The 12,925-nt window shown below is 23.8% G+C and overlaps 6 protein-coding genes across 6 annotated transcripts; 2 read left to right on the forward strand and 4 right to left on the reverse strand.

Moving 5' to 3' along the window:
* Nucleotides 1-246: 246 nt before the first annotated feature.
* On the reverse strand, nucleotides 247-1,029 carry T552_00107 (hypothetical protein). Its single transcript, XM_018368728.1, has 3 exons — nucleotides 814-1,029; nucleotides 591-775; nucleotides 247-548 (listed from the first exon to the last, which is right to left on the reverse strand). Exons 1-3 carry the CDS (start codon nucleotides 981-983, stop codon nucleotides 400-402), a joined length of 504 nt encoding a protein of 167 aa, XP_018227581.1. The 5' UTR covers nucleotides 984-1,029; the 3' UTR covers nucleotides 247-399.
* Nucleotides 1,030-1,133: 104 nt separating this feature from the next.
* T552_00108 (hypothetical protein) lies at nucleotides 1,134-1,835 on the reverse strand (the record flags this gene model as incomplete). Its single annotated transcript, XM_018368729.1, has 3 exons — nucleotides 1,134-1,416; nucleotides 1,467-1,531; nucleotides 1,581-1,835. The coding sequence occupies 3 exons, from the start codon at nucleotides 1,833-1,835 to the stop codon at nucleotides 1,134-1,136; spliced, it is 603 nt and encodes a 200-aa protein (XP_018227582.1).
* Nucleotides 1,836-2,551: 716 nt separating this feature from the next.
* On the forward strand, nucleotides 2,552-3,212 carry T552_00109 (hypothetical protein). The gene is made up of 4 exons (XM_018368730.1): nucleotides 2,552-2,752; nucleotides 2,797-2,877; nucleotides 2,925-3,027; nucleotides 3,071-3,212. The coding sequence occupies exons 1-4, from the start codon at nucleotides 2,598-2,600 to the stop codon at nucleotides 3,164-3,166; spliced, it is 435 nt and encodes a 144-aa protein (XP_018227583.1). The 5' UTR covers nucleotides 2,552-2,597; the 3' UTR covers nucleotides 3,167-3,212.
* Nucleotides 3,213-3,281: 69 nt separating this feature from the next.
* On the reverse strand, nucleotides 3,282-5,694 carry T552_00110 (hypothetical protein). Its single transcript, XM_018368731.1, has 7 exons — nucleotides 5,582-5,694; nucleotides 4,997-5,537; nucleotides 4,719-4,953; nucleotides 4,423-4,675; nucleotides 4,353-4,376; nucleotides 4,029-4,309; nucleotides 3,282-3,981 (listed from the first exon to the last, which is right to left on the reverse strand). The coding sequence occupies exons 1-7, from the start codon at nucleotides 5,651-5,653 to the stop codon at nucleotides 3,327-3,329; spliced, it is 2,061 nt and encodes a 686-aa protein (XP_018227584.1). The 5' UTR covers nucleotides 5,654-5,694; the 3' UTR covers nucleotides 3,282-3,326.
* Nucleotides 5,695-6,585: 891 nt separating this feature from the next.
* T552_00111 (hypothetical protein) lies at nucleotides 6,586-9,718 on the forward strand (the record flags this gene model as incomplete). The annotated part of the gene is made up of 15 exons (XM_018368732.1): nucleotides 6,586-6,599; nucleotides 6,643-6,668; nucleotides 6,710-6,742; nucleotides 6,783-7,348; nucleotides 7,390-7,566; nucleotides 7,611-7,805; nucleotides 7,849-8,050; nucleotides 8,096-8,292; nucleotides 8,336-8,512; nucleotides 8,555-8,635; nucleotides 8,697-8,982; nucleotides 9,030-9,121; nucleotides 9,163-9,315; nucleotides 9,356-9,621; nucleotides 9,667-9,718. 15 exons carry the CDS (start codon nucleotides 6,586-6,588, stop codon nucleotides 9,716-9,718), a joined length of 2,517 nt encoding a protein of 838 aa, XP_018227585.1.
* Nucleotides 9,719-10,494: 776 nt separating this feature from the next.
* T552_00112 (hypothetical protein) lies at nucleotides 10,495-11,927 on the reverse strand. Its single transcript, XM_018368733.1, has 5 exons — nucleotides 11,883-11,927; nucleotides 11,701-11,837; nucleotides 11,323-11,650; nucleotides 11,050-11,277; nucleotides 10,495-11,007 (listed from the first exon to the last, which is right to left on the reverse strand). Exons 1-5 carry the CDS (start codon nucleotides 11,893-11,895, stop codon nucleotides 10,541-10,543), a joined length of 1,173 nt encoding a protein of 390 aa, XP_018227586.1. The 5' UTR covers nucleotides 11,896-11,927; the 3' UTR covers nucleotides 10,495-10,540.
* Nucleotides 11,928-12,925: the final 998 nt, after the last annotated feature.

Here is a 12,925-nt window from a genome sequence, read left to right on the forward strand (position 1 = left end):
AATTTTTAAATAATATAGTTCAAAAATAGGTTTTACAAATACTAATATTATACATTTCATAACGTTATCATTATGATCAATATATATGTTATTTTTAGCTAAATTTTAAAAATATACATTTTTTTCAATATCATAACGAGTTTTAAATTACATGATTACATATTTAAGAAATTATCCATAACGGTCTCTAAGATATAAATTAGAATAAATGTATTGTAATGCAATTAATTCATGAAATCTACATAACTAAGATGATATATATATTTTTATTATTTCAAATATTTACTAGTATAATATATATTATAACTTACGTACATTTATCAATTTTATAAAGTTATAATATGTATTAATAACACCATAATTCAATATAAATAAATAAGTTTAAGTAATATTGTATATTTAACATACTATACTACTCAATATAAGATCAAATATATAAAATATAAAATGTTTATTAGCAGCTTTTGAATCAAATAAGCTGCAAATTTGCTTAATTTTAGCTTTAATAATTTCATCATTAAAACGAAAAAAATGATTGTTAAATAACACTATTGAAATCAGATATTTCCATATTTTTTTTTAAAAAAAACCTGTTATAACAGTATATATCTCTGTTTCCAAATACTCTTTAAAATTATAATCATCAAATTTACAGTGTTGAATTTTAGAAACATCAATTGATCCATCAGACCAAATTGCAGTCCTTAATGCTCGAAAACAGCTAACTGCAAATTGTTCAGTAAATATATATTGACTCCAAAACCTCATTAATTGGCTAAAACTTAATATATTACACTTAATTATTACACTTACATTAAGATCAAATCACCAAAAAACACAAAAATACAAGGAATTAAAAAAAAGCGAATCACAGTATATATATAAGGTGCCTCAGTCTTAAGTTCTAGTACTTCAAAAACAAACTCAAAGCCAGCTAAGTCAAAAATATTTTGTATAAATTGAGGAGAATTTGCAATAGACATAAATGTTTTTTTCCATAAAAATATTATCAAATTATATAATTTCACAAACATAAACCATTTAAAACGTTTTTTTTCAATACCTTTATTAATATTTTTTTTTTTTAGATGAACAATTAACTAAAAGAATTAAATTAAGAAATAAACACATAGTTATACTTTTGCAATAATCTCAAACAAAATAGACGGCTCGCTAAGTTTATCTACAATTTTTTTAAAAATAAAGTCAGAAAGAATTTCCCTTATTATAACTCTTTCACATTCAGATTTAAGATCATCAGGAGGTAAAAAAGATGTAATCAAAGTATCAGCAATTAAACGCAAATACAAACATTCATTTTCATAGGAATCCAAAGCAGGATGATGTTGAAATTTGTAAAATATTTCATCAAATGTTCTATAGGAAGTAATATCAGCTTGTAGAATCTTTTGTGTCCTGCGAATATCTATAATATAAATTAGTTTAATATAAAAACAAAAAACAACATTCCATTAATATGTTTAATAGCAATCATAGGTATAATATGGAAAAGAAGCAATTCATGTTTCATCTATAACATTTTTTAATAATAGTGAATATATTAATTTTACATAAACTACCATAAAAAATTTTTTTTCTAATTCTTTAACAATATGAGAGATTAAAAGCAGCAATTCCTCAATAAAGCTTTTATCATGTGTTATTTGTTCATACCATATATTAATATGATCTTTGCAAATAATAGCAATAATAGAGTATAATTCAACATCCACAAGTTCCGAACTAGTTAAAGTAGGAAGTTTATCAGAAAAATTATAATTCTTTGATAAAGACAGACACTGCCTTATTAAAGAGTTACTTTCATAAAATCCCATAAAATAATGCTATTTATCAAACATAGATAAATATCTCATGCGTATACAATATGATGTAATTAAAAATATTCGAGAATGTAATTATCAAATTTTACCAAATAAATAAATTTAACCAAATTATATACAAATATAGATTCAAATAATCATTATAACATATTTTTATACATTTTTATTTTTTAATAAAAAAAATAGATATATCATGTTTCATATTTCAATTATCAAATCTATTACAAATGATATACATATGTAATTATATAATTTCATTATATTTTTATACAAAATCACATTTATAAAAAGTACGATCAAATAGGTTCTTATATAATAGTCTTTCCACACAGCGATATTATTTATGTATTTTCATATATTCAATGACTATATCTTATAAAAAAAAAAATTACTCTTAGATTTATTTTTTAGAACTTTTTTTCAAAATAATTAATGAATATATTTAAAGATAATTAAATATAACTTTTTTTAAACCATATACTATAAACAAATCAAATAAATATCAGATATTATTTTTTTAATTATTTTTATTCGAAGTATTATTAATTCAATTATATAACTATTTAAAATAGATGAAAATAAGAAAACTTTGAACATTAATTAATTCAAAATAATAGAAATAGTTTATCCTATATATAATTTCCATATTTTTTACTAAGACAACATATACAAATATATTCAGAACAGTAAATAATCAAGTAATTTACTATAATTTTTAAAATAATCATAATTTCTATTTATCCAACATTAGACTATATGGATAATTCGGCATCTAACAATCAAACTATTATCCATAATCTTATCAATTTGGAAACACATTTAAAATCACTTATTCATAATCTTCATGATCTTGGCAAAACTATTCATGACTTGGAAAACTCCAAAACAAATGAAATAATATTAAATAAAATGTTACTACTCATTAATTTACAAATTATTTCTAAATTAATAATAGAAAGAATATAATCGATAATTATAAATCTCTTTATGCAAATAAAGATTCTGTTACACAAATAGTGCCACGGGATGTTATAGAGTTAATTTTATTTTAATAATTTATATACACTATTAATTTTTTACTAGTTATATAGAGGAAGGAAGAAATCCAGATGTTTACACTAGACAATTTTGCGAACTGGTTCAAAAGGATAACCAATATGTTAATGGCAAATCTATAGCTATAACTGTATGCTTTTTGTCATAAATAAAAATCCATATTAATTCTATAGGATTTTCGTAATATTTTGGCCCAGGATATAAAAAATAATTTTCCAAACATAGCAAATGAAGTCGAAAAAATATTAAGAAATACAAATAAAAAATAATTATTTAACTTTTAAGTACATCTAAAAACTCAAACATTTTATAATTTCATAAACTACAATCTTTTAGTTTTTCAAAACGACTCGTTTAACTGCTTTATACTGGAATAACAAAATAATATAACAATAAATTAAATATCAGTTTTTTTTAGTAGCAAAGTGTTTATTTCTCTTCCTGCACAGTCTCAGGACGGTCAGTACGCCGATTTGTGGGATCACTATTTGGGTCACTATTACTTCTTCCTCGGCTATTTTTAGAACGGAACTGTTTTTGACTAAATTTTGCAAAAGAAATAGGAGATGGTTCATTACTGAATCCAAATGCAGTCGTAGAAATATCCATATTAGGAGCACGATACTCATGAGATAATGCTTGTCGTATATCATCGCTATCTCTAGAAACAGCTTTTAAATGCTCGTAATGTCCATTATAATTAGAATATTTTTTTTTTGGGTGAAACAGTGATTTAGATCGTCTGGGATTATAATGGTTATCATTTGTACTTGCTTCTCTAATTACGAAGCGTGAAGAATCTTCGTCATTAATCTTTTCTATATCAAGAGGTTTAAGTTTCCTTCGAAGGACAGCAGATAAGATATCTTCACTGTCTTCGCTACTTCCACAATCAATACCATGATTTACTGAGCCTGCATCTCTACAAGAACTTTTAAATGCTCGAGAAGAAATATTATCTACAGGTGTTTTTAAATCTTGATACTTTGCCATAGTAAGTGCTACATCTGTAGCATTGTGCGATACAATATCAAGAGATAATAGATTTGCAACTAGAATAGGAACCTGAACCACAACTTTTGATCTAGAAATATTTCAGTATTATTATTAACATTATTAATATCTAGTTACGTAAAAGCAGTCCCCACAGAAATATTAATAAAATATTTAACCGCCAAATGTCTTCCAGCATTTACTGTAAGTTGTGCAGAAGGAATTAATAACTGACAAATAACTGAATCGTTAGTATCAGGCTTAACACCCTTCCAAGCTCTTGTGTCTTCAGGGTCATTGGCATATAATATTGACGACGATAATACCTTTGTTTTAATATAATCTGGTACTCTTTCATGAGCAAGTGTTTGCTCTTTAGTATTGGCAGGTGGACTATTATATATAATAACTTGACGGACCTTCATATATTATTATTAATTTTTTTAAACATACTATATTTACTAATTCAAGTTTTATTTTCCTAACCTGGAAAGAATTAAAAACGTATTATTTAAGATGTTTCATTACTTACAGTACGTGTCGAATGATTAGTTGTACAAACTTCTACAAATGCAAGTTGACCGGAAATCCAAACTGGCCTATGTAATTTTGCTTCAACTTTCAAAGAACCTTTTCCTCCACAAAATAAAGGTCCTTCTTCAATACATGTTATAGGATGCTCGCTTGGTACAAGAGCACGGTCCGGGTGCAAAGCTGTAAATAGTAACAAATTTTTGCATACTCTTGATAAAAAAATCTTATCTTTAAGTTTATAACGAAGTGTTCTTCATCAATCAGTACAGAAACCAAACACAGATATTTTAATACGCAAAAATATAATATTTTACATGTCCCTCTTTACATTCAAATGTTCCGGGACCCACATTCAAAGGAAGATGTAAATCAAATGGTATAGATGTTCTGCATTTTTGTGAAGGCCAAAATCCATCTTCTGGACATTGTCCAATATCTGTATATACAAGCTGATTTAATGGAGAATCCTCAAATTCCATCATCTCTTTAGCAACACTAAACAATATATGCGACTTATTGTTTCCTATGCCTTAATTATTAGTCTAAATTCAGGATCAAATACTATAACATACTTTCAACACCTAAACAATCAAGAGCAATACTGCCCAGTTGTACTTTAGATGATTCAATTTCAATTTGTAGATTTCCACGAATAAACCCCCCTCCAACATGAACAGCAGCATTAAGAGACATATCTATTCCTACTTTTGGTCCTTTGAATCGAGAATTAGACAACAAATCTAAAGGAGGGCGTTCTCGCACAAATGTTCCACTATTAATAACTGGATATAATAGTTCATAATTATCTTCTGATGCCAATCTGGATACATCATTACGGCCTAATTGTGATTGTATCTGTTTATTATTTTGAGGTATATAATTATTTTGTAACTTATTTATATTATTCATTAGATGATTATCAATAGAACGCAAAGCTCGACGATTAATTAACTCAAACATATGTTCATCAGATGACTGAGATTGTCCTTTACAATCATCATGCTCATTACATAATAAATTATCATCATTAGAATAGGAATCCTGATAAACATGAGTGCAAAAAGAATCTTTTTTACGAGGTTTAGAACAAAGACCTATATTATATTTTGAAGACTTAAAAAGACATGTAAGAGATTGAAAGAATATAGTAAACCTACCGTAGCTTTAATTTCAGGTGCAACCACAAACTCATCAGCCCTATGACTTTTATTATAATTCGAAAAAACCATATTGATAAACAGTGAAATAATAATCTGTAATTATAAAAAAGGATGAATAATGGAAAATAAAGAAAAATAAAAAAAATTATAATTAAAATAATTTCACACTTTCAATTTTAAATATTACGAAAGTTGAACTTTCGAAATGTTTTGAAAAACGATATCATCACGTGACGATTTAAAATATGTTTAAATGCATAAAAATAATTTAACATAAAAAATTAGAATCATTTTTAAATTAAAATAATTCACTTAACATTAAAAGTTTTAAAAACAATTTATATCATTATTTTTATTGCAAAAAGTAGCTCTAAATAAAGTAAATTTAATAATCTTATAAAAAACATTAAACTATATAATAACACAAACAATAAACATAAATAAAAAACAAAAAGATTAGAAATTATTTGTTTTATTTAAAGCAGTTTTATTTAAATATAATATAAAGTATTAAAGACAAAAACCATTGAAAAACTATTTAAATCAATAAATATTTTTAAAATATAATTAAAGAAAAAATGTGTATTTCCAAATAATATCATAATATTTATAAAAATTTCATATAATAGATATTATCATACGATAAATCTCATTCTATTATATCTTAAATAACATTAAGAAAAATTCTGTAAGCTCTTATATTTAATAAGATAATAACTCAAATATTATATATCTTTATATATATATTTAAAACAATTTATACCATTTTATAATAAATTTTTGTACTAAAGAAATATAATTTTAATAAAATTTTTAATTAATACTTTTAAATTTTTCTATAAAATTGTACGTTAAATATCCCCTTTAAAATCTTAAAACAAAAAAACGTATTACTAATTATAATTATATAATAAAATAAACTATTTTTCTAAAATAAATAATATTCTTTAGCTTTAAATTCAATTCATAGCAAATAGATTTATTAAATAAATTAAAATTCAATGAAATATGCTAAGTAATTTCAAAAACACATTTTTTTTAATTTAACTATCTTCTAGAAAACTTGAAAAAGATTTAATATCAGGTGCATAATACACGTTTTATTACTTTATTAATATTTTTCAGAGTGGAGTGAAAAGTATGTTAATTATAAAAAAGGTATGCTAACATATTTTTTATAATTTAAACACATTATTAGCAAAAAAACTTGTAACAAGGATTGCAAAAAAAAAAGATCTAGGGAAAGCAGATTATGAGCATTCACATGAAAAACAATTTACAGATAATTCATTGGAAAATCAAAATTTAAATGCTTTTTTAAACAATAATATAAATTATGATAATTCAAATAATAATTTCTTAAAAAAAATAACCGATCCAACAGAATTAGTTCTAGAAGTAGACCCTGAAGCTGATATCATTAATAAAGAAAAATCAGATGAAAATAATAAGGAAATTTCCCAGGACTCTCTTTCGCAAAAATTGTCTGCTAATGTTTCTGATCTTACAAATACATCATGTTTTTCAAATTCTTATACTCAATATATACCTAGTTACAAAAAAACTCCTCTTAACGATATAAATTCAGAATTATACTCCAAATCACTTAATAACAACTATGAAATATCTCAGTTTTTTATATTTTTAAATAAAGAACTTCGAAAAGTAGATAATTTTTATAGAGAAAAAGAAAAAAAAGCAGAGCTGCGTTTACAGCAAATTAAAGAGCAATTATATGAAATGGATAATAGACATAAAAATAAGGTAATTATTTAATACTTTTTTTATCCATTTATATCTTTCAGATACATATTAATTCAAAAAAAAAGTATTCACTTTTAAACTGGGAAAATAGTTTTATAACGCCATTGCATAAAATTGTTACACTTTTTAAATTAAAAAAGAAATGTGATGTTGACTATCAAGAATACCAAGTTTCTGAAAGTATTACTTATAAAGCTGCTAAAAAACGTCTCAAAACAGTAAGTATTTATTTATGTATATTACATATTTCCTAAATACATAGGCTATTATTGATTTTTATCATGAGGCAGAGCTTTTAAAAAGCTATCGTATAATGAATATAGAAGCTTTTAGAAAAGCTTTAAAAAAAATAACTAAAATTACAGGCACCAATTATTTAAAATTTTATATGCCTAAAGTTACTAAAAGTCATTTTGGATCTAGCAAAATCAATGATAATTTAATAACGGAAGCAGAGGTATATTTTTTTTTTTTTTTTCATAAATTTTATTTTATTTAAGGATGTTTTTGCATATTATTTTGAGAAAAATGACAGAAAGAATGCTATAAAAAAACTTCGAACTAAACAAAAAACAACAGTATACATATTTTTTTATTTAAATATTACTACTAATAACAAAAAGGATCATTCCTCCTCTTTACTTTGTGCTGGTTTATATCTTGGGATTTCACTACCTCTATTTATAGAAGGATTAGTATATGGTATTTTAAAAAAATCATAAATTGATTGATAATGGAATATTTTAGCAAATAAAACATTAATTAATGACTTTTCCTTAACAGTAATATATCTTATTGAAATATGGAATGTTTTTTTTCTTATATTATTATTTTTGTTACTTTTTGGTCTTAATTGTTATATATGGACAAAATCAAAAATAAATTACGCCTTTATTTTTGAATTTGATACGAGTCATAATTTAAATTGGAAACAATATTTGGAAGTATGTTAATATAGATATTTTATTTTAAATTTTAAAAATTTAGATACCATCTGTCATTTTTCTGTTATTTTCGTTATTTTTTTGGCTTACTTTTAAAAATTTATGGCAGCCTTTCGTCAATTATTATCCACTATTTTTTATTATAATAACAACTATAATATTATTAAACCCGTTACCATATTTTTATAGAGAATCACGCAAATGGTTTATTATTTCAAATGTAAAACGAATATATATGTTATTATGCATTAATTTCAGTTAGCTTCGTTTGTTTTTTTCTGGATTATGTTCTGTTGAATTTCGTGATTTTTTTATGGGTGATCAATATAATAGTTTAGTATATGTTTTTGGAAATATAAAGGAAAGTAGCCTTTATTTTTTTATAAATATTGACTGAAAAATAGTTATTTTTCTGTTTTTATAATTATCATTTTAAAAATCTAATTCAATGTGATATATCACATTTTAAATTAATGGGATTTCTTCAGACAATTCCAGGGATTTTTCGTTTTTTACAATGTTTAAGAAGATACTATGACTCTAGACATGTATTTCCACATCTTATCAATGCAGGAAAATACGCATGTGCAGTCTTAACATATACTTTTTTTTCTATTTGGAAAATAAATAGTCATTCAAAATGGAAAATCATATATATTACTTTCGCTTCAATAAATTCTATTTATACTAGTAATCCTATTATAAAATCATATGACATTAGTTTTATAATATTCTAGGTTTCTGGGATTTATTTATAGATTTTTCACTTATGCAGCTATACGCAGAGCGTCCACTTCTGAGGAATAATTTAATATTTAAGCATTATTGGGTAAATATAATTAATTGCAAACAATTTATCTTATTCTCCAGGTTTATTACTTAATAATAGTTTTTGATCCAATATTAAGATTTTCATGGGTACTATATTTCATTTTTATCAAAAATATTCAATATTTACATCTCATTACGTTTATTATCGCTGTAATTGAGGTTTTTCGAAGATTCTTATGGAATATATTTAGAGTAAGAAATTGTTTTATAATGCTTAGCTTAATATGTAAAGGTTGAAAATGAACATTCAACTAATGTTTTATATTTTAGAGTTAGTCGTAATATACCATTACCTTATACGTTTTCTACTTTAGAAAACAAAGATCAAGAAATTGTTGTGGAAAATAACATAGGATCAAAGAAAAAATATTCAAAACGTCCTTTTTTCAACAACATTGCGATTTCATTATTTCAACTAAAACATCGTGAAGATTTTACACATAGGAAACCTAATTACTTAAATAACAAAAAGAATCTTAATGAAATTAACAATGATAGGTTTATACTAATTTATCAGTGTAATAATTTATTTAATATTTTTAGAAATATTTTTACTTTTCTAAACGGTTTAAAAAATAAAAGATATTCATCATAAAGTTTATTACTAGAGTTTTTATATAGATGTATTTAATACAGTTATGATCCGGTTTTAAGTTAATAGAACATAGCTATTATATTTTTTTTCATTATATATACATATAAGTCCAATTCTTTAATTTTTCTCAAAAAAAAATATTAAAAATAATTAACAGAATTATAAAGTTTTTAAAATGAAATAACATTTTTTCTTTAAAAATCCTTTTGCAAAAATAATTTTATATATTACATATACACAAAATTAACATAAAATCATATACATATTTAAAAAAAGTTCAATAATATATTTATAATTATTTAATCAAATTTCTATATAATTTATATTAAAAAATCATCTTTTTACAAAAAAATGCTTCAAATTTATAATCTTTTTAATAAAAGTATTATTTTAAAAAATTAATAAATAAATATTTTATAAAATTACAAAGATAAATAATTTTATTATATACTCAATAGCTTTTTTATCTATAAATCTGAAAATATAATTCTTAAATACGATTATTAGAAATGGATAAAAAGCATTGAAACGAAATATATTTTATGATTAAATTTTAATAAAATATATTAATGATCTTTAGTATACAATTAAAATATATTTTCAGGATATAAAAACAAAACAAATATAATATATAATTACTCAAATCAAAAAAAATATACAATATTATGAATTATACCAACTTTACGTAAAGAAATAATTATAAAAAAGCTAATATCAAATATACATATACTATCAAAAGTATTATTTAGAGGATATTAATCATATTTTACAAACCTGTCTTAAACACAATATTACATATATTTTTTTAAAATAACCAAATCACTAGTTCTCGCTGAGATTATCTCTACTACCTCCTACTTTTAAACTACGAACGCGATTAAGCAATCCTTTACTAGCACATGATGATTCAGGATTTTCAGAAGACATTGTTTGAAAGCTACTTTCTGGTATTGAAATATTTTTTTTTTTAGTACTAAATGCAACTTTTTCTGCATCAATTTGACCAGAAGTTTCAGATAATGACGAAACATCCATAAAATTAGTAGATAAAAAATTAGGATGTAAATCTTTTTTTGAGCCACGAATACGGTGAGCAAAATAACGTTTACGGTTCAAATCATTATCATGAGTACTATGATGTCCTTGAAAACCAAATGACTTACTATCTTTCTCATTCTTTTCTTCATCTGATAATAATGCAACACGTCGCATAGAAGCCTGACTAGCATGCGTACCCTCTAAAAAAGTGGAAGTACCAAGACCAGATGTAGCAGAACCGTGATATAAATCTACTTTTTTAATTAATTCAAAAATAAAACTTCTAAACAAACCTGAAGAACGATTCTTTCTAGAGTAAAAGGAACTGGGAGAAAACTCATTATACGCTTCAACGTCTCGATTTCCAAAATATTTGTCAATTGAAAATTTTGAATTCTCAGTATCCACTTTTGAAAAAGACAAAGACATGCTGTCTTCATGAAAAGCAAGCACAGGATCTTTTTTCGAACTTTTATTACGATAAGGATTACAAGCATCAAATGGTCCATCATGATGAAATGCTAAAAAATATATAAATCCATAACAAAGAAATCATTAACAAATACCTCCTGACCCATATACTGCAGTTACATCAAGCAAGTCAATACGATCCACATGTATACGTGATCGTCTTTCTTTATGAGGACGATCATTTGTCTTTTCTTTAGAATTTTCTTTCAAAATAGTCTTTTCTTGTTCTTTATCTTTACTAAATGGAAAATATTTATGACTTCGATGAGTACTTTTATGAGAATCAAAAACATCACTTTCAGAATTACTTTGAATACGCTCATTACGAGGAATTATTGTTTTAGCATCCTGCTTCGAATGATGAAGCGGTTTACGTTCCCATTGAAAAGCCGTTCGTGACATTGTATGTTGTGATTTCGGTTTCTATAGCTTTGCTTAGCTTATTTCACTCATTTATCCACTCAAAAACATACTGAAATAGCAGTCGTAGCCATATGAGATACATTTTTGTATTCTGTACGATCCAAAAATGGGTTAGATCTTTCTTCAGATGAACCTGTAATTGATGACGACGTAGAAATCAGTCGAAAAGGGTTATTTGACGCAAATTCTAATTTTCATTTTAAAAACACGTTATTTTATTCATAAAACTTACCTTGAGTGCCCATATGTTTAACAACAATTCAGACCTGTTCATTTTTTTATCGTTAAATCATGCAACTTGAGCTAAACATACTCATACCTAACCCTAATTTCATGAACGCATATTTCACAGATTTAATACCCTGTTATATAAAAATATATTTCTAACCTCTAGTTTACTATTAAGAATTTATATAGTAAAGATGCAAATTAAACATGTTTTTTTGATTTCTATATCATTAGAACTGATAAAAAATAACTATGAACAAATCTATTTAAAATATACTATTCCATTACATATATATATAATCTTAACTAACATTATTTAACATTAAAAAACTAAATCTAAATGAAAAGAATTTGCGGAGAACAGTTCATTATATACTTATAAAATTTAGAAAAAAATATACAAGGAAAATATTAAACTAATTGAAAAATATCTTCGAATTATTGGTAAATAAATACTCTAATTCTACAGCTTTTATATCATTACAAATATAAACTATAATTAAAACAAATTAAAGATTCAAAGAACTATGAATCCTTAAAACATCAAAATATAGCCTTTTAAAAAACTTTAAGTCATTGTTACAAATAATAACATTTATAGTTTTTAGCCTCATTTAGAAACTTATTCTAATACGGATAAGGAAAGCGCATAGTTAAAATATCTATTGTAAAACTATTGTCTAACATCCAAATAATTGCATAAACAGTACACTTAAAAATTGAATAACCAAACAAAAGAATACATATCCAGCAAAATTGCTATATTAAGAAATTTATAGATAGAATTGGCCCTTATAAATATAACAAAAAATTAACAATAAAATATAAATATTTTTTTCATTAAACCATTTGACTATTTTCAGTAACACAAATAAGCTCATTAATTAAGTTTAAACAAATAAAAATTCTTTTCAACGAATTTTAGCTCAAATTTCCTATAAAAATCATGACCATTAAAAAAATAATTGAGTATACAATAAAAGTAATTGTAATTTTTTAACAGGAATCAGATCTAAACAAAATATTTGAAGAATATCTTATAAAAGA

The sequence above is a fragment of the Pneumocystis carinii genome (genome assembly GCF_001477545.1).
Source record: "Pneumocystis carinii B80 chromosome Unknown supercont1.1, whole genome shotgun sequence".
Taxonomy (NCBI): domain Eukaryota; kingdom Fungi; phylum Ascomycota; class Pneumocystomycetes; order Pneumocystales; family Pneumocystaceae; genus Pneumocystis; species Pneumocystis carinii.